This window comes from Equus quagga, chromosome 5, assembly GCF_021613505.1.
Source record: "Equus quagga isolate Etosha38 chromosome 5, UCLA_HA_Equagga_1.0, whole genome shotgun sequence".
In the NCBI taxonomy this organism is placed as follows: domain Eukaryota; kingdom Metazoa; phylum Chordata; class Mammalia; order Perissodactyla; family Equidae; genus Equus; species Equus quagga.
Genome location: NC_060271.1, coordinates 33,381,394 through 33,400,104, shown reverse-complemented (window position 1 = coordinate 33,400,104; position 18,711 = coordinate 33,381,394). Strand labels below are relative to the sequence as shown.

Genomic DNA, 18,711 nt, shown 5'->3' with positions numbered 1-18,711 from the left:
TGCTAAATTGCCTCCCCCCCAAATTTTTCAAAATCAATGCTTTGATTGGCAGTAGAAAACAAAACCTTTCTCATTTTTCAACTACAGTGATAAGGGAGTTTAAAGTATGACAGGATATTGGATACCTGACAGTATCTAAGAAACGAATTTCCTTTATACATTCTACCTGAGAATCTCCTCTGTTCAAGATTTATATATTAAATTTGAAGTACTGACCTCAAGGAACAATAGTAGGTTTGGGCCTAAATATCAGAGGAATTCATTTTTTTAAACAGAATGTTTACCAATAGGTAAAAAAGGCAACAAATCTGGAATCGTCCCTAAATACTCCTCTGTACAATTTAAAATATATTTCTCTTTACAAAGCCCACGTTGTTTCTATCCAGAAAGGGGCCACCTTCCTTGACGTCTTTTTTAATCTTGTATATGACAGGATGCTTAAGTATCATGTGAGCAACTAGGGTAGACTGTGGTATAAGTCGCTGGAAAAAAGACGACAAGGGAGGGAGTACATCAAACACCTGAAGACACAGTAACATGGGGTTCACAAACTCAAATGCCTTTATAGAAACCAAAAGGTGACCTAAATGTGTGACGCCAAAGAGTGTAAAATAATAAAAACGAACAATGTAACAAACTAGAGAAGGTATGCCCAGGCTAAAGGAAATCAGATTGATGAAAACTTTTTTTTAAACACCAACCTTATAAAACAAACATCTGAAAAAGAGAGAACCTCTTTTTTGAAGGCAAGGAAAGGTTGCCAAGGTGTCAGGAATAATGAGGTAAACCCAGACACTCAAGATAAAAGCTGCCAGGCTGAACTGGATAGGCCTTAAAATGATTTGAAGGTTGCAATGGTCGGGGGGGGAGAGGGGGGAAATGAAACAACAAGAAAAACTCCAAAAACCAGTAATAATATGAATGGAATTCTCTCTACAGTATTTAAGACAGAACAGAAATGGCATTGAAACAGATCAATGGAATATAAAAATCCAGAAACAGACCCAGGTATATACGATAATTCAGTAAATAATTAAAACAATATCTCAAAACAAGGAGGCAATGATGAACTATTCAATAAATAATACTGAAACAAGAGACAAGTCATTTGGTTAAAAAAAAAAGAAGCTGGATGCAAATCTTATTATATACATCAAAATAAGTTCCATATCAATTGAAAATAAAGGTAAAATAATCAAACTAGAAGAAAATATATGAATAGTTTTATTATCTTAGGTGGTAAAAATCTTTCAAAGTACAAGCCCTACATCATAAATTATTTAGGAAAATACAGTAACCTGTGAATGTAAGAATTTTAAAACTTGTATATGATAGAAAACTAGAAAGAAATCTTACATATGTCAAAGGAAATTTTCTTTAACATGTGAAGAGTGCTTATAAATCAGAAAAAATCATCGCCCCAAGAGAAATGTGTACAAAAGACAGGAATAGGTAATTCAGACACAAAGAAATAACCAGTGAACATCAAAATTCTTAACTCCACAAATCAATAAATAAAAATTAAACGAGACGATTTTTTAATCTATCAAATAAGCAGTAATATAAGGAAAGGGGGACTCTCTTATACTGCTGGTGAGAGATTAACTGGTACATTTCTGGAGGATAGGTAACAACACCATAATACAAAAATAAGGACACAAAGTTGTTCATCATAACATTGTTAATATTAGTGACAAACAAGAAAGAATAGGAAAACCTGTGAATTTAAAGAAACTGAGGTACATCCAAACAAAAAAACACCAGGTAGCCATTAAATACTACAATAATACCTATAGTCAAAAATGAACATTTCTGCATGATCACCAAAAAAATAGTAGTTATAAAATGGCACGAATAAACTCAAATATATTAAATTATATGTGTGGATATACATATGTATATATGCACTAAACAACGTCTAGAAGGATATTCACGAAGAAGTTAACAGTTAATTCTCAGTAGTAAAATTCAGGCTTACAATTTTTTCCCTTACTACTCTTTTCCAATGAAATTTATAATTTTCACACACAAAATTAAAGTCATTTTAATTTTGAAAATACATTTTCACTAAGAGATAAATGACTGAACCTGACAGTTTCTTGTGATCTCTGACAACACTTCTTGTGATCCCTACAACTATAAACATCGTCGTTGCTAGCTGATTACAAATTGCACTATCACTGTTCTTGTGTCTGACTGGAGGAGATGGTAAGGGATACGAATTCTGCTACACGTGCAAAAAGCTCAAGTGACACTTTCCTTATAATTAGGATTCAAACTGAGAGTATCTAGGGTAAAATCATACCCCTATGACAGCAAAGGCTTTCAGAAAATTTGGTGAAGAATTACGAAAACACATAGTTCAAGTAAAAATGAAGAATCATTTAAAATAAAATAAAATTTAATGTTATTAATATCTTCTAAGTGGATCTTTACTGGGATGCCAAAACAACTTAAAACATACTTGTTCTACTGGCTTCCAAAAGAAGATATGGCATCTCAAAAGTGGCCTGAAGTCAAATTCTGTTCTCTTGCTTTAGGAAATTCCTACAGGCACTGAACCTGAAGAATCTAGGTTTTATTACAAATTCAGGACATTTTTACAAAACACTGTTGGAGACAGACCTAATGAAATAAAAAATCCCACTCTACAGCTCTAAGAAGGACCCTCTGGCTGTCTGTGTACAAATTCTTTTTTTTTTTTTTGAGGAAGATTAGCCCTGAGCTAACTACTGCCAGTCCTCCTCTTTTTGCTGAGGAAGCCTGGCTCTGAGCTAACATCCGTGCTCATCTTCCTCTATTTTATATGTGGGAGTCCTACCACAGCATGGCTTGCTGAGCGGTGCCATGTCCGCACCCGGGGTCTGAACCAGCGAACCCCGGGCCACCAAGAAGTGGAACGTGCGCACTTAACTGCTGCGCCACCAGGCCGGCCCCCAAATTCATTTTAAACAATGGAACAGCTTACCCCTTGCCAGCAAGGGTCTCTGTTCACCATGACATCTCACCATCTCACTTAAAACCTCTGAGAGAATCCACTCCACCTTAGATAACTGTTAAAAGTCTACAAGGCTTTCTACATTATTGAAAAGAACTATTTTTAAGTCAAAGGACATTACTAATGAGAAATTATTTTATTAAAGATGAAGAACAATGTGACTTAATTCAACAACCATTATCTTTATTACAGACATCACTAAAACAAAACCTACATGCCTATACGCTTCAAGGTAGACAATGGTATTAATTCATCAGTGCCTTTGACTGAGATGACAAAATGATATTGTAAAAGTTAAGATTTGTTTACATGATATAGGTATCCCTTTCAAACATTACACAGGAACTTAGCTACTTCATGTACATAATACTTTTAATATGAATATTATTATCTAAGCTTCAGAACCTAATGTTAGTTGACTATTATTGCTAAAACTATAAAATGAACCAATTAACAAATAGTCAGAATTTAAGGTTTCCAAGTATCAAGTTTATAAGAAGCTCTTCAAAAGATTGAAGAACCTGCTGACTTTGACAATTTTCCCAAATGACAAGAGAGGCTATATCTTTCCTAAGATGTGCCAGGAATCAATAATTTCCAACTTTCTCTCTGCCCCTACACCCTGTGGCACAGCACTCTCTCCCATTAAAACTGGGCTTCACTATATGAGTAATTCTTAAAACACAAAAAAGAAAAGAACAAAAGGGAGTAGGGAGAGGAAGAAAGGCATATATTTAAAAAATTAAGTGATACACCACCCTATCAGTTTGGAAGTAGAGAACTTTGGAAGCTTTGCGTATACAACAGCATGTATTTATTTTTACCCTACAGGGTCCCATAATGACTTCAGGCAGCTAGCACATTTCTTAACATGTAAATGTTCCCTGTGCTTTATTTCGATCAACAACAGAGATATAGCTGACAGATTTTGATGCTGAGGGAAAGTAACAAAAATTTCCCTTTCTTTCCCACTTAAATAAAATTTAAGAACTAAAAGGGAACTCTGAGATTACTTCGTACAATCTACAGATGAAAAAAGAGGGGTTTAAGGGCTTAACATTCTGACCTAACAGTATAATTCTAAGTGATAGAGTGAAGACCAACGCAAGTGTTCTGGTACTCTGTGATGTCCATCCAAGCACCTCTATATGCATACTGTGATTATCTGAATGGGCACACATATACACATAGATATATTTTCTTTACATTTGAAATATAAAATCTCCAGGAGTTATTCATAGATAATTTTAAAATTTAGGCAGTAAGAATTTCAAATTCAATCTTCTCTTTAGGGTAAAAACAGCAGTAGCGAAAACCTATTTCTCCTCTCCATCCTCCTCACACTCTCCTCACCCAAGGCAGTCTCTCAACTCTTCTTAGCTTGATTGCTTGCCAAAATCAAACTCATTATCTCTTCAAACATCCCCACATTATGTTTTACTATAAATCCAGGTATCTAAGCTTGAAGCTGACTCTTCCCTCTCTCTTACATCTAGAACCATGCATCCCTGTTTACATGGACAGTACTGGTTCATGCCTTTTGTCCCAGCAAAAGTATTAACAGCACTCCTATTCATTTCTAAAACTGCCCCAATTTAGATGATAGATTAAACGGTCACTCTAATCCCTACTTACTTAGTAACCAATTGCTGAATATTTCTCTAACTGGCTTCCTCTCCTTCAACTGACTTCCTAATTTATCACCTGAAATGACAATAGTCTCCCTTCATCCAATTTCCCATCTCCATATGCCATTTTGCACATGCTGCCCTTCTGCCTGAAATACCTTTCTCTCTCTTTCGATTTTGTGAATACCAGTCTGGGAACTCAGATCAAATGGCAACTCTGCTGTGAAGCCTTCCCAGACTCTTCTAGTCATTCTCTGTGCCTCCTGAAATAAAAGTAATTATAACACTAATAACAGATAACATTTACTGAATGATCATTATGCCCTGAGCTTAAGCAATTTAAGTATTTTTCTCATTTAATCCTTATAACTATATGACAGGTTTTATTTTCCTCACTTTTTTTAAATGTGGAAGCTAAAGTCTCTAGAAGATTAAGTAATTTGGCTAAAGTTACAAAATTAAGTAGTGGAACTGGGGACTTGAAACCTAGTATGTCTGATTTTAAGCCAAAGCTTTACACCTCTCTCCTATACTATCTCACCTGTACCACCACTAATAGGTTTCTGTGATCCAACTCATCTGAGTCTGTGCTGCAACTCTGTCACTTGGTCACCTCTGCACCTTCATAATTCTCTGCATACACCTCACAGGAGTACCAATTATAAAGGAGTAAGTGTCCTCTGTCTCCCTTAAAGAAACTGGGACAAGCTCAATGATAGGCAAATGTTTTGCTGTTCACAGCATACGCAATTGTGGCTGAAAGCAGGTATTCCATAAGGCCAAACGCAATACAGTGTTTATTCAGTCATAAATTCTGATGCAGATGGTTGTCTCCTCTGTAGTCTTACTAACTAGGATGTGGTTCAGGATCTATCTAGAATCAGGCTCAAGTTGCAAGCTAGCAGCCTTTAGGCTAAACCTAATGAGTTTTCTTTGGCTGGTATAGTGCTATTTGTTACTTGAATTAGTTGTCAACATTTAAAACTAGCAGCTTTTTTACATAAATAGAGATTTCTAGCTTCTTTTGAAACACTGGGTCAATATTCTTACGTGATATGACAATCTGGCAGTAATGACTGCCTCCCTTCATCAGGGATGTCCTCTCCTATTCTACGTGCAATACTGTATAAATTTCTGGACAATGAAGCCAAGTTCAATTGCCATCATGATGCTTGTGCTGTTGCTTTTCTTAAGAGAAAAATGAAGTATTTCTAGTATGTATGTCTCTGTTAAAAAGCTATTTGTTCATTCTATGAATTTCACGCATCCGGAAAAACAACAGATTGGTAAGTGTGGATTTAAATGCAAACCACCTAATAAAACAAACTAATGCTTCATGACGATATTACACCTCAAAAAGAACTATCAACATTATAATTAATGACTGATGGTCTTTATCAACTAAAATGTACATTTAACGTGCTTTATGACCACTCAAACATATATACTTATATTTAGTCCTGTGATCCCGGGGGAAAGATAAAGAGCAAAAGGATTTCTGTGGTGAAGGACAGAGGGATAACCAGAAGAGGGTAGGATGAAGCTTGGTAAGATTAAAGAAAAACAAACCAACTCCACAGGGAATTAAAAGGCAAAAAGATAAACTAACGCGTATTCAAGCTGAGAATTTAGACACAAATCAACAGAAGATTGTCAATTATATGGCTTGACAGTAACAGTATCTTAATTAAAGTGGGAAAATAAAGACCAAAATTTAACTGCACTGATCAACCAATCCCAAATTTGGGGCTCTAGTACACCCCTCCCTAACACCGCACATAAGTAGATAATTTAAATGTGTAAGTGATGCTTGACCCATGTTCACTTCCAGGGATGAGCTTAAATATAAAATCTTCTTCAACATTTCAGACTCGGAATATTCCTGGGGAAATAGTGGGAATGGTGAAAAGTTCTATTAAGGATCACTAATCTGACACTACAATTCACATTATCTAGATGATCACATATTATACTTATCTAGATGATGGAAGAAACTATCATCAACATCATTACACAAAGGCCCAAGTTTTAGGCTTACTCAAAACTTACAGATTTTCAAGGGGTTCTAAACTCAGCCATCTATTGTGATCTCAATTTTCAAGAACTTTTTTTAAACTATACTACTAAAATCAAGTCAATCATCTATCATTCTGAAATGCCTTATATTTGATCATCCATATCACTCGTCTGTAAAAATGAGTCTCTGAGGAATATCTCACCATCCGGGCACAAGAGGGGAAAGGAAGCAGCCCCCTATTCCTTAATAAATTTGGGTTTATCTGTTTTATATGCTGGGCTCTCGCTTTAGATATTTTGAAGATTTGAAAAATCACTCTTCTCCTCTGAAAGGTTTACCAAAATTTAAAGTGACCCAGTGATGAAATCAAAATCTGGTCCAAGTTGGGGGATTCCATTCTCTACTGTAATTTACTAAACTCCAGCTCCTCCTGAAATGTCTTGATTTCTAAAAGCAAGAATGTAAACTCTAACAAGACCATGATAACCACATTCTGCAACAAGAACAAAAAGGTGCTTAACTGACAGAATTTACTAATAATCCTTGTAAATAATTAAAGACGACACCCCTTTCACTCAAGAAGCTCATTAATGTAGTCCTAAAAGGTAATGGGTATATCTTAAATACAGCTAGGTATGCTTTGACTAACACAGGCAATTATCTCAAACAACATTGTTCAGTGAAATGTTCAACTTCTTAACCTTACTGTTTGCATTAACACATAGTGCAGCACTTAATTCCTAAGGCTCTGTACTGAAAACATAAGATACTCATTTAATGATAGGTTTCTGCAGGATTGCAGCTCCTTTTGGTATCATGTAGTAGGTCACTAGGAAGAGTGGCAGCAGCTATACTCTGAAGGTAAAGACAATACACAAAAATCCCACCAATAAAAATTTGAAAGTTATAATAACTTGTAAAGAGAAACATGTCTGTTTAAATATCATTTAGATATTTGAAGCTATGAGACAACTGATGGAAATGGAAAGCACAGAAAGTGGCTATAGAAAAAAGAAGAGTTCAGTAGAGGTTAGTGAACAAATACACACCACCATCCACCATGGCTCACTGTCTTACCTGAGGAGGAGTAGGTGTGGATGTGGGTCTCCCTATGGGTGGAGTAGGATTTCTGCTGCCACCTCCAGACATAATCTCCTCTGTTATGTCTTTACCTCCCTGGTTTGGATCCCGAATTCTTATCTATAAAGTTACAATAAGATGGCATATTCACAGATGGGTGTCTATGTAGTAGAGTTACAGGCATATGACATATTAAAGTTGCAAACTAGGAAACCTGTCAAATATCAAAGTTGAGTACCACATCAGACTTTATTTCAATCACAGAAACACGTGGGGTCATTCAAAGAAATTTAGGCCATTAGCTCTGACATGAACTAATTAGAATAACAAGCTAAAACAAGACCTAGTTGGCTAAATTTCTAGGTCAGAAAGGTAAAGTATTAACACTTGTCTTGTAAGCACTGCCAAACTGACTGATTTTATTTACAATGCCTAATAAAACAGTTTTAAAATATGGAAGTTACTCTATAAAGTTTTAAAGGTCTTACATGATTCTCTAACAAAATGAAAGACATATCCTAGGACTTAGTAATTTATGTTGCAGACAACTTTATATATGTACATAAGAATGCTCATTGCAATATTGTTTGTTCCAGCAAAGACACAGAAACATACCAAAGGCCAATCAAGAACATAATAATTTAAAATAGGGCCGGCCCGGTGGCACAGTGGTTAAGTTCACAGGTTCCGCTTCTCGGCAGCCCGTGGTTTGCCAGTTCGGATCCCGGGTGCGGACATGGCACTACTTGGCAAAAGCCATGCTGTGGCAGGCGTCCCACGTATAAAGTGGAGGAAGATGGGCATGGATGTTAGCTCAGGGCCAGTCTTCCTCAGCAAAAAGAGGAGGGTTAGTGTTCCTCAAAACAAACAAACCAAGCAACCAACCAAAAAGCGAGATCCTTACAATTAAATACCAAACAGCCAGTAGAAAGAATAAGATCTACATTTACTGATATGGAATGATCATCAAGATGCATTGGTAAGAACCAGCCCTGGTAGTCTAGTGGTTAAGGTTTCGGCAGTCTCACTGCTGCAGCTCAGATTCATTTCCCGGTCATGGAACCAGACCACCCATCTGTCAGTTACCATACTGTGGCAGTGGCTCACACAAAGAACTCAACTAACAACTAGGATGCACAACTACGCACTGAAGCTTAAAAGAAAAAAAAAAACAAGTATTTGTAAGTGAAAGGATGCAAGATGCAGAACGTGTATGGTTTTCTTCTTTTAATTTTTTTAAAAGTTACCTATGCTCATAGATGTCAGTGGAGATGGTGCTATAATGGAGATGAAGTACCTGACTCTAGGTCTTCCATCCTGGGACAGTGCTGAGACATAAAGGGCCCTCTGCTTCTCATTACCTCCAGAGCTTAATCGACGTAGCCCTAGCTTCTTAAAAATCTCAAAGAATTCACTAATAAAATCATGTGAATCTGGAAGCTTTTTTTGGATTACAGTCAGCCTTCTGTATCCACAGGTTCTGCGAACATGAATTCAACCAAGTGCGGATCGACAGGCCTACAATGGTCGCATCTGTACTGAAGATGTACAGACTTTTTTTTTCTTGTCGTTATTCCTTAAACAGTGAAGTATAACTATTTATGTAGCCTTTATATTGTATTAGGTATTAGAAGTAATCCACAGATGATTTAAAGTACATGTGTGTAGGCTATATGCAAATACTATGACATTTTATAGTATAAAGGACTTGAGCATCCTCGGATTTTGGTATCTGCCGGGGTCCTGGAACCAACCCCCCATGATACCGAGGGACAACTGTAGTTCTTCAGTAACAGTTCTAACATCAGCTATTTGTTCAGGTATAGAAACTCATTTCTACTCGCTTTAAGTATTGCTTCTAATTCATTTGTTCCACTTTCTTCTTCAGTAACATCTATTATTACTGTCTTCCATTTTCATTATCTTCTTTATTAATTTTTCTGCATTCTGAGAGTGTTCTTCAAGTCCAACATCTGCCATGCTGTTTCAACATTTTCAAAGCATAATTTCTCAACTCTAGTGTCACGATACACTGGCATGTCCTGATTATTATGACGTGCACAAGTAATTTATTTCTGATAATAAAGAACCAAAGTTTTGAATCTTGTTAATCTTTATTAAATGAGAGCACTTTCAAGAGTCTTGCTATGACGTCACTCCCACCTATCTTACCTGTCTGAACGAGGGAGACTCTCATAAACATCACCCATTGTTTGTGTTCTGATGGATAAAAGATTGCAAGCCATTCTTCTACAAAAGTTCTGTGATGTAAATTCTGTATTACTGAACTCTAATTCTCTTGGGCCTACCTTACTAGACAGAGGCAAAGCCCCTGTAACTGACTGAAACCAATTAGACTATATTTTCTCAATTCTGCTTTCTGTTTCTTAAAATGAATCTATTCCACAGGAAAGATTTTTGTTATCCTTAATACGGTGCTCATTTTCTCTTGTGCTATTTCTCTCCCCTGTCAGTTCATATTTGGAGGTAGAGCTGATTAGGACTAGAGCTAAAGGACAATCAGGATGCTACAAACTGAGCTCAAATTTCTCCTACTTAGTAAGATCTTAGCAGACTAAACCCTCCCAGTCCTAAAGCTGGAGGGCATGCTGTCATTTAGCATACTTAGCTCAGTGCATGTTGAAAAGTGATATTATGCAAATGTTGCTTGCAGCTTCCAGTCATATACCCATACAAATCCTCCAGGCCTACTGGTGAGAATGTAAGGGAGGAACAAAAAACGGCAGTCATTTGTGGACTGAGATGAATAATGATTACAGCTGTGGGTAAACTTATTTGACAAATGAATGGACAGTAAATGTTAAAATAAGAAAAATACAGATCTCTTACTGTTTTTTTCTCTCTCTTGGCTGGAGGGGGCTGCTGCTGCGTAGGCACTATAATAGGTGCTGACTGATACACTGGCTGACTTGGGTAAAAAGGCGTTCCTAAAGAATTAGAAAAGAATGAAAAAAAGCATTCAGTTATTTCGTCAACCACTATAAAACTACAAATGGCACTATGTCTCTGGGCAATCAGTTGAAAAAAAGTAACAAACAAAAAGAAGCATTCTTCTTATTCATCTCTTTCTACTAGCTCCTCTCCAGCTACTGGTCAAGGAAGGATTCTCAAATACTCATAAATATCTACCTTTTCTTTAAGATCCAATATGGAAACAACTAAATAAGCGACTCCTGCAGGCTGCCACTAGAGTTACCTTTTCAAAACACTACAATCATGCAATGCCTAAGAACAGGGACACATTCTGAGAAACGTGGTAGGTGATTTCGTCATTATGTGAACATCATAGAGTGCACCTACACAAACGTAAATGGTATAACCTACGACACACTTAGGCTACGTGGTACTAACCTTATGGGATCACCGTCATATATGTGGTCCATTGTTGATCAAAACATTGTTATGCGGCACCTGACTATAATCATACTATAGAACTGCTTTAAAAAAATCTATTGTGGGGGCCCATTATCTGCAGCAGTGAATGATTCTCAAAGAAGGGCTTGTGTAAGAGTTTTGTGTGTGGGTTTGGCCAGGGGCAGGAGAATCTATCTGATCATCTTGGGGTTTGCGGGTGGTCTAATCTTCTCTCTACTTACAGAGAACAACTGCCATAGGGAGCCACCATTAAGGCTTGGCATCTGTCCTACTTTGGGGGTAGAAAAAAGGCTGAGAACAAGCAGCCTAAAGATAAAGTCCAGACACTAAGAATCCAGGTTCTAGGTTTCTAACCACATTTTCTACCACTCGCAAACTCTACACCTTTGCTCTAGCTATAACCTTTTCTTACTCCTATCCCTTGAGTACACCAATCTCTTCCACATTGTTCACGCCTTTGACTATACTACCCTTTTGCCTGAAATCATCTTCTACCTACCCCTTGTACTCTCAACAAATCCTTTGTAATTTTCAAAACTTTGACCATTATTATAATTACTATTAAACCAGAATACTTAGAAGTGGAGAGCAGCAGTCAAATACTGGACATTTTGAAGGTAGAACCCACAGATTTGCTGATGGATTGGACGTGGGTGTGAGCGAAAAAAGTGTCAAGGAAAACTCTCAAGGTTTTTTGTCTGAGCAAGTGGAAGAATGAAGGTGTTATATACTGTGCTATCTGTTTACTTACTGAGATGAGGAAAACTAGAGGAAGAGTGGAGTTTAGGGTAGAAAAATTGGAGTTCAATTTTGCACATGTAAAGTTTGAGATTCTTAGACTTTCAAATGGAGATACCAACTAGGCAGGAAAAGATACAAGTCTGGAGTCAGAGAATAGGTATCTGTTTCGGAATTAGTAAAATATGGACAACATTTAAACCATAAGACTAGATAACTCAGGAAATGAGTACAAATAAAAAAGAAGCCCAAGAACTCAATTTTGGGGCACTCTTATGTTTGTTTAAAGGTCACAGATATAAAAACAAAACAGCATAAGAGATGAAAAATAAAACCAAGGTAGTGGTTGAAGCGAAGAAAACTGTTCAAGAATGGGGAGAGTGCTTAACTACGTCAAAAGGTGCTGAGAGGTCAACTAAGATTCAGCAAAGTAGAATTAACTGGTGACCTTGACAAGAGTTGTTTGACTGCGGGTGTGCATCCTGATTAGGGTGGATACAACGGTGAATGAGATGAAAGAAAATGGAGACAGAGAGTACAGATAACTTTTTCTTAGAAGTTTTACTATAAAGGGAAGCAGAAAAATGGGCTATAGCTGGACAAGAATATGAAGTCAAAACCCCCTTTTTTTTTAAAGACGGGAATAAAACAGTAGGGCTGTATGTTGATGGGACTAATTCAGCTAAGGGAGAAAAAAAGTGATACTGCAGGAAAGAGAGAAGAGAACGGTTGGAGTAACAGCCTTAAATGGGTACACAATGGGATCTGGTGCCTAAGTGGAAGACTGGCCCTTGGTGGGAGCATGGATAATTGAATCACAGTAAAAAGAAGAAGAGAAATGTGTACGAAGGTAGTTAACACAGGTAAAAGCCTTGGTCCTTTAGTAAACAGTCAAATAAAGTTGGTTCTATTATCACTGTTCAACATCATCACCATGCCCACCACCATCACCACAATCTTCCAGTGGAGTATCTTGGAAGCAGTACAATTTGTAGTACCAGAACTCAGCAGCTGTCAATCAGTTTTGGAGAATCAGATTTGGAAAAGGCCTAAACATGGGGCATGACTAGGATTTCAATAAGTTCAACATAAAAAGACAAACCTTAGCCATCCTACAGTAATGGGTAAACCAATCTCAAAGCAGAGGTCAAATGAGTGATTCTATACTATCTTTTTATGTCACTACTTCCAAAACTCAGAAAACAACCTCTAAAATTGGTTTCAAATGCTGCTAGATAAGCAATATAATCTGCTCACTCTGCCATATTTTTTAAGCTAAGTGAAATAAGATCGAAAAGGTGAACCATCCTTTAAAAAACAAAAATTAGATTCTTCTAATGAAACGTTTTGAGTGAATATCACTAGGGTACAGGCTGGCATATAACACAAATACAATAAATACCACCTTAATAAACCTGGCAGAAAAGGACAATCTCAATATAGTGGGGTTAAACACAATTAGTAAAACATTAAGTCAACTGTGACCCCAGGAGAGCAGGCATTCTGCCCTATCAAACAACAGTTTTCTTTTAAAACTACTTTAACTTCTTATATAGTCAGGCAAATTTTAAAACATTTATTTTACTTTATTAAAAATGTGAATAACAGGTGCTGGCCTGGTGGTGTAGTGGTGAAGTTTGTGTGCTCCATCTTGGCAGCCCAGGGTTCATGGGTTCAGATTCCAGGCACGGATGAACACATTGCTCATCAAGCCATGCTGTGATGGCATCCCACACACAAATTAGAGGAAGACTGGCAAGGATGTTAGCTTAGCAACAATCTTCCTCAAGCAAAAAGAGGAAGACTGGCAACAGGTGTCAGTTCAGGGTCAATCTTCCTCACCAAAAAAAAAAAAAAAAGGCAAATAACTTTTGCATACCATTTATCAATGAGGCAAGTTATGTCTCCTCTTACGCATGGAATGAGGTAGGTTCGTCTAGATCAAGGGTGTCCCAACTAAAGCCCACGAGCCAAATCCAGCTCAATGCCATTTATTTTGTAAATCAAGTATTTTTCAGAAAACACCCACATACAGTAGTTTATCTATTGTCTATAGCTGCTTTCCCACTACAATGGCAGAGTTAAAGAGTTGAAACAGAGACAATGTGGCCTGCAAAGCCTAAGATATTTATTATCTGGCCCTTTATGGAAAAGTTTGCTGACCCCTGTTTTAGATCAATGGGTCCTCAAACCCCAGTCTGTACAAAAGGTGTCATTGATACATGGCAAAATTTATACAATAATAACCAGGAAATACACACACACACACAACTATAGGTTTGCAAACTTGACATTTTTGGAAAGGACTGTTCCTATTTTGAAATATTTCAGTCCTACTCCTTTGTTCTTAAAACAGTCTTCCTATATGAAATGATACTGACAGTACAGAGCAGTTTTCTTTAAAAGTCTTATTGGCAAAATTTAAAATGTAATAGTACTGTGTGTCCCTTCTTTTATTTTACTTTATATTTACTTTACTTGCCATGATATTGAAAGATCTGGGAACCATTGCTCTAGTCAATATTTAGATTTCTTCTCATTGGCAAAACATCAAACATAAACATCAAACATATGTGCTATAAGATCCTGAAAGGATTCTGAAAATATCTGCCCAAATAATGACAATAATCTAAACTTCTTTCCGTAGAGGACTGGATTGAGAAATCATGATTCATTCCTAAAATGGAATACTGTGTAGTTTGAAATTCAAAAGGTAATGAAATGGAAAGATGTCCATAAATAGATTGTGAGATAGGAAAAGAAAAAACAACAAGAAATTTTAGAACATTACAAATAGTATGTGCCCATTTGTGTTAAAAATTGTTTAGATATAAATGGAAAATATGTACCAATCTGTTAAATCATTATTTCTCTAGGGAGTGGGAGAGAGAAAAATTGGCTATTTCAACTTTATACATTCTATAATATTTGTATTTTTCATCACTAACTTGGTTACTTTCATAACGAAAAATTACTTTAAGATCATTTGTCTAATCTTAAGGAAATTAGGGAAACAGCGTTTTAATCTAAGTGATAAACTGTTTACTCAATGGCAATTTAATCTGCATAAAAATTTCCTGGGGAAGAAAGAATATTTATCAAAGGAAACAAACATCAACAATATCTGAGATACAACTGTACCTCAATATACTGCTTTTTTATAAAAATGAACAAATATAGGATGGCAACTAGACTATTAGTGGTGAACATCATGTAGTCTATACAGAAATCGAAATAAAATGATGCACACCTGAAATTTATATAATGTTATAAACCAATGTGACTTCAATAAAAAAAGAATATCATCTATAATAGAAATAAAGCCAAAATGTTATATAATATATATAAAAATCAGCAAAATATTTCCGTACTAGTAAATTCATCTATGTTGTTTCCATATATACTGCAGTAGGAGCACTAAGAGCAATGAAGAGGGCTGGCAGACTGATAACATGAGCTTTAATGATGACATTTTCTGAGTCAAAAAGTCATTTATGTAAACTATAAATAAAAAGTAGACTAGAATTCAGTGAGATACCTTTCAAAATGATTTTGTAAATTAGAAAATATAATCGCATTCCCTTTGCAACATTGGATTGAAAGAGAAATACTGTTAATTTTAGCATGTTTACACTGACACAATCTCATCTTACAGTTTTTCTATTCAATAAATTCTAGATAATAGCAAGTCAATATGACACTTAAAAATAACTTTAATTGGATTTAAGCTTTCAGAATAAGACCCAACAACAAAGATACTAGAATTGTGTAAAATCTGTGACTTCAGGCTAAGTTCTCAAGGGGTACACAAGGAATATTCAACAGTACTGGCAATATTCTACACCAAAGCTGGTTAATGTGCACCTATTACTTTACTTTGAAACTCACATATATGTAACACATACAGATCTGAAAATATCAAATATTTCTTAGTAAAAATATAACTTAATAAAGCGACATTAAATAAACACATATATTTGAAGCAGTTTCATAAGTAATACTGACCAAGGTAATAGAGATGCTTTCCCTTTTCTAACAGAAGGAAAGCCAGGTAACGCTTGCTTTGTCTGTTTCACCTCTAAACCTAACAGAAACTTTCTTGGGCTACTCTAATACCAATAAATTCTTCTGTAAAGGTTCTTAATCAAGCTACTAAATCCCAATATTAGGAAACTGGTTAGTGGATACATAGATTTAATAGATTACCATCTTAAAAGAACAAACTAAAATTTTAATATGTCCTTGCTGGTAATGGAAAAGATCAACGTTTACTGAATCTTAAAGCTTAATTTTTCTAGTATCTGCTGATTGTATCCTTTATAATTCACTTTCTATGGAACAAAACAAGTGTAGTATGTGGTAGAAATTTATTGAATAAAGTGAATAATTTGTATTACTCCTTAGTTTAGTATTGGTTCACATACCAAGTATAAGCATGGTGCTTGTTTCTCTACGTTAAAAAGACTAGTAATTTTTCAAGGCATTTTCATTTAACTCATCCTCAAAACCTCCCAAGACATAGATCTTATCACAATTTTGCAGAAAAGTAATCATGGGTATCCTGAATTACATTCACTCATCAGATGTATATTCTCCCAGTGCCTGCCTACCTTTGTCCTAGCAGTGAGCAAAAGAAATAAAAGTCCCTGCCTTCACCAATATTAGATTCTGGTGGGAAAACATAACAAATGTTTTGGTAAATACTTAGAGAAAAAGAAATCACAGAAGGGAAATAAGGTATACTTATGCCACCAGCAAAAACCCAGTAAACATCTAAGTAATGATGAGTTAGTAGCAGGTATCAGCACCTTGAGACATGGGCTCTTTGCAAGATAATTACCAGCTCCTTCAGAAGGTGTCAATAACTAAATGTCTCTCTATAATACTCTTTCCCTGTAAGCCACTCTCTTAAAAAGTAGCTTTCATGTCAGAACTATTTGCAACATTTTATTTAAAAATCCTTTACACACCACCAAATCTCTTTGCCTAAATTGATCTGCCAAACAAACAAAATGGAATAAACACAACAAACTAGGAGAAATAACTCAATTTTTCATACTTACCATAAGCATTGGGGAAATCCCCAGGTCCTGGTCCAGGGTAAAAAGGACCTGGCCCTGGTGGTTGAACCGGATACTGTTGTGGGGGTCCAACATAAGGAGGGCCACTATGACGGTACTAGAAGAGAGAAATGATAGGCATTTATAAATAATATGAAGGTAGCTCACTATGGGAAAAAAAGGTGTGTATAAGAGAATCATTTAAATGACGTGAAGACACTCGATTAAACACACTGAAAATGCTTGCTTGCCATCAAGATGCAATGAGGATGAAAAGAAAGGAGTGACTTAGATAAGCCAACAGCAAATCAGTGCACAGGCAGACATCAGCTCACTGTAAACTTATTTCAGGCTGGCAGCTTTCAACAACACTGAATGATATCACAAGAACAGCATAATTACTGAGTCTATTTTAGGGCAGGTAGTTGCAGGGAACGGATGGGAAGAAAGCTAGAAGATAAAAACAATTTCTCTATCATCTTAGAAAATTTTAAGCAAAGACATAGAGAAATATCTCCTTTCAGTATTATGGAAAATGACAAAATGGCTAACTAGACTTATAACCAACAAAAAAGTTCACACATCACTAAAATCCAATGTCATCAACCACCCTTCCTGCTCCCTCTGAGACTGAGAATCTAGGTTAATCCTCACCCTATTGCTGGACCACATGGGCCTGAGAGATACTTTACCTGTGGTATGCAGTACTGAGGACCCTGGGGCACTGGGTATGGCATGGGCAGATGGTTAACCATCATGATGTGCTGATTGGCCTGATACACTGCAGTGGGTGTCTGTGCACCAGGACGGATGGAAGGACTGCTGTTCGGGATGGTAGCTCTAGGAGGCTGTATCTGAGGCCTCTGGAAAAACTGGGGAGAGGAGAAAAAAATATACATACATAAAATTTTTTTTTTACAAAGAGTATATAAATTTTGCTATCTTGAGCTTTCCTCTTTTTTCCACTAATAAAAATCTTATCAACTTGAATTAGAAATACAATATACATGAAAAAAGACTAAACTGCCTATGGCTGGGTTCAGAAAAAATACTCCACACTAGGCACACTGGGTCAAGTTTTCATCAATGTTGTGTCACATCTGAAAATAGTAGGGCAGTCTCACTTTAAAAATGAAGTCAGCAAATTTAAACTCAAACTTCTGTACCATAATTATTAACTTGAAAATGTGTGATAAAATACAACAAAGGGGGTAGCTGATGTCTCCCTAAAAGTTGTTCTATTATATGAAAGCACTGATTCATAAAGAATAGGTGGCTTATCAACTTATTAAAAGTAATCCCCTAAAAAACTACCATTCAAGTCATTTATAAAATATGTAGAAGAACAGGAACTCTCTCTAGACATAATTTTCATCTCAGTATATCAGGGTCAAGTTAAATTAAAACTATCTATAGGGCTGTCACATGTCAACTGTCACATTATGGGAAAAGTCTTCCTTTTCAAAAAAGTGGCAACCTCAGACTAAGTCAAACCCAATTTTGCTTTCTCAAATAGTTTGCAATGAAACTGGAGAATCTAGACAGGCTTAAGAACGGTCTGGAAAGAGCAGAGCTCAAATCTCTCAAACGGCAATGAGTACCTCTGATTGTTTATGCTTCTCACTGTAGGCTTTAGCCTTGAAACAATACACCAATGGTAAATTTTCATGTGAATGCATGTATTCATCAGCAAACAATTAATCTCACTGTAATAACAATAAAAGGATAGAGTAATAAAGAGGCCATGCAGAACTAATAGTTTGTTACCTGGATGGGTCTGAATCCTCCCTTCAA

The 18,711-nt window shown here is 36.2% G+C and overlaps 1 protein-coding gene across 15 annotated transcripts in view; it reads right to left on the bottom strand.

Moving 5' to 3' along the window:
- The window catches only part of EIF4G3 (eukaryotic translation initiation factor 4 gamma 3), a 314,955-nt gene that overhangs the window by 130,621 nt on the left and 165,623 nt on the right, over window positions 1-18,711 (bottom strand). For all 15 annotated transcript variants that reach the window (XM_046660843.1, XM_046660844.1, XM_046660849.1 and 12 more), the window contains 4 exons: window positions 17,610-17,789; window positions 16,921-17,035; window positions 10,574-10,671; window positions 7,721-7,843 (listed from right to left, as the gene is read on the bottom strand). In XM_046660843.1, the coding sequence (XP_046516799.1) occupies window positions 7,721-7,843; window positions 10,574-10,671; window positions 16,921-17,035; window positions 17,610-17,789 (516 nt within the window). The remainder of the gene's footprint in view (window positions 1-7,720; window positions 7,844-10,573; window positions 10,672-16,920; window positions 17,036-17,609; window positions 17,790-18,711) is intronic.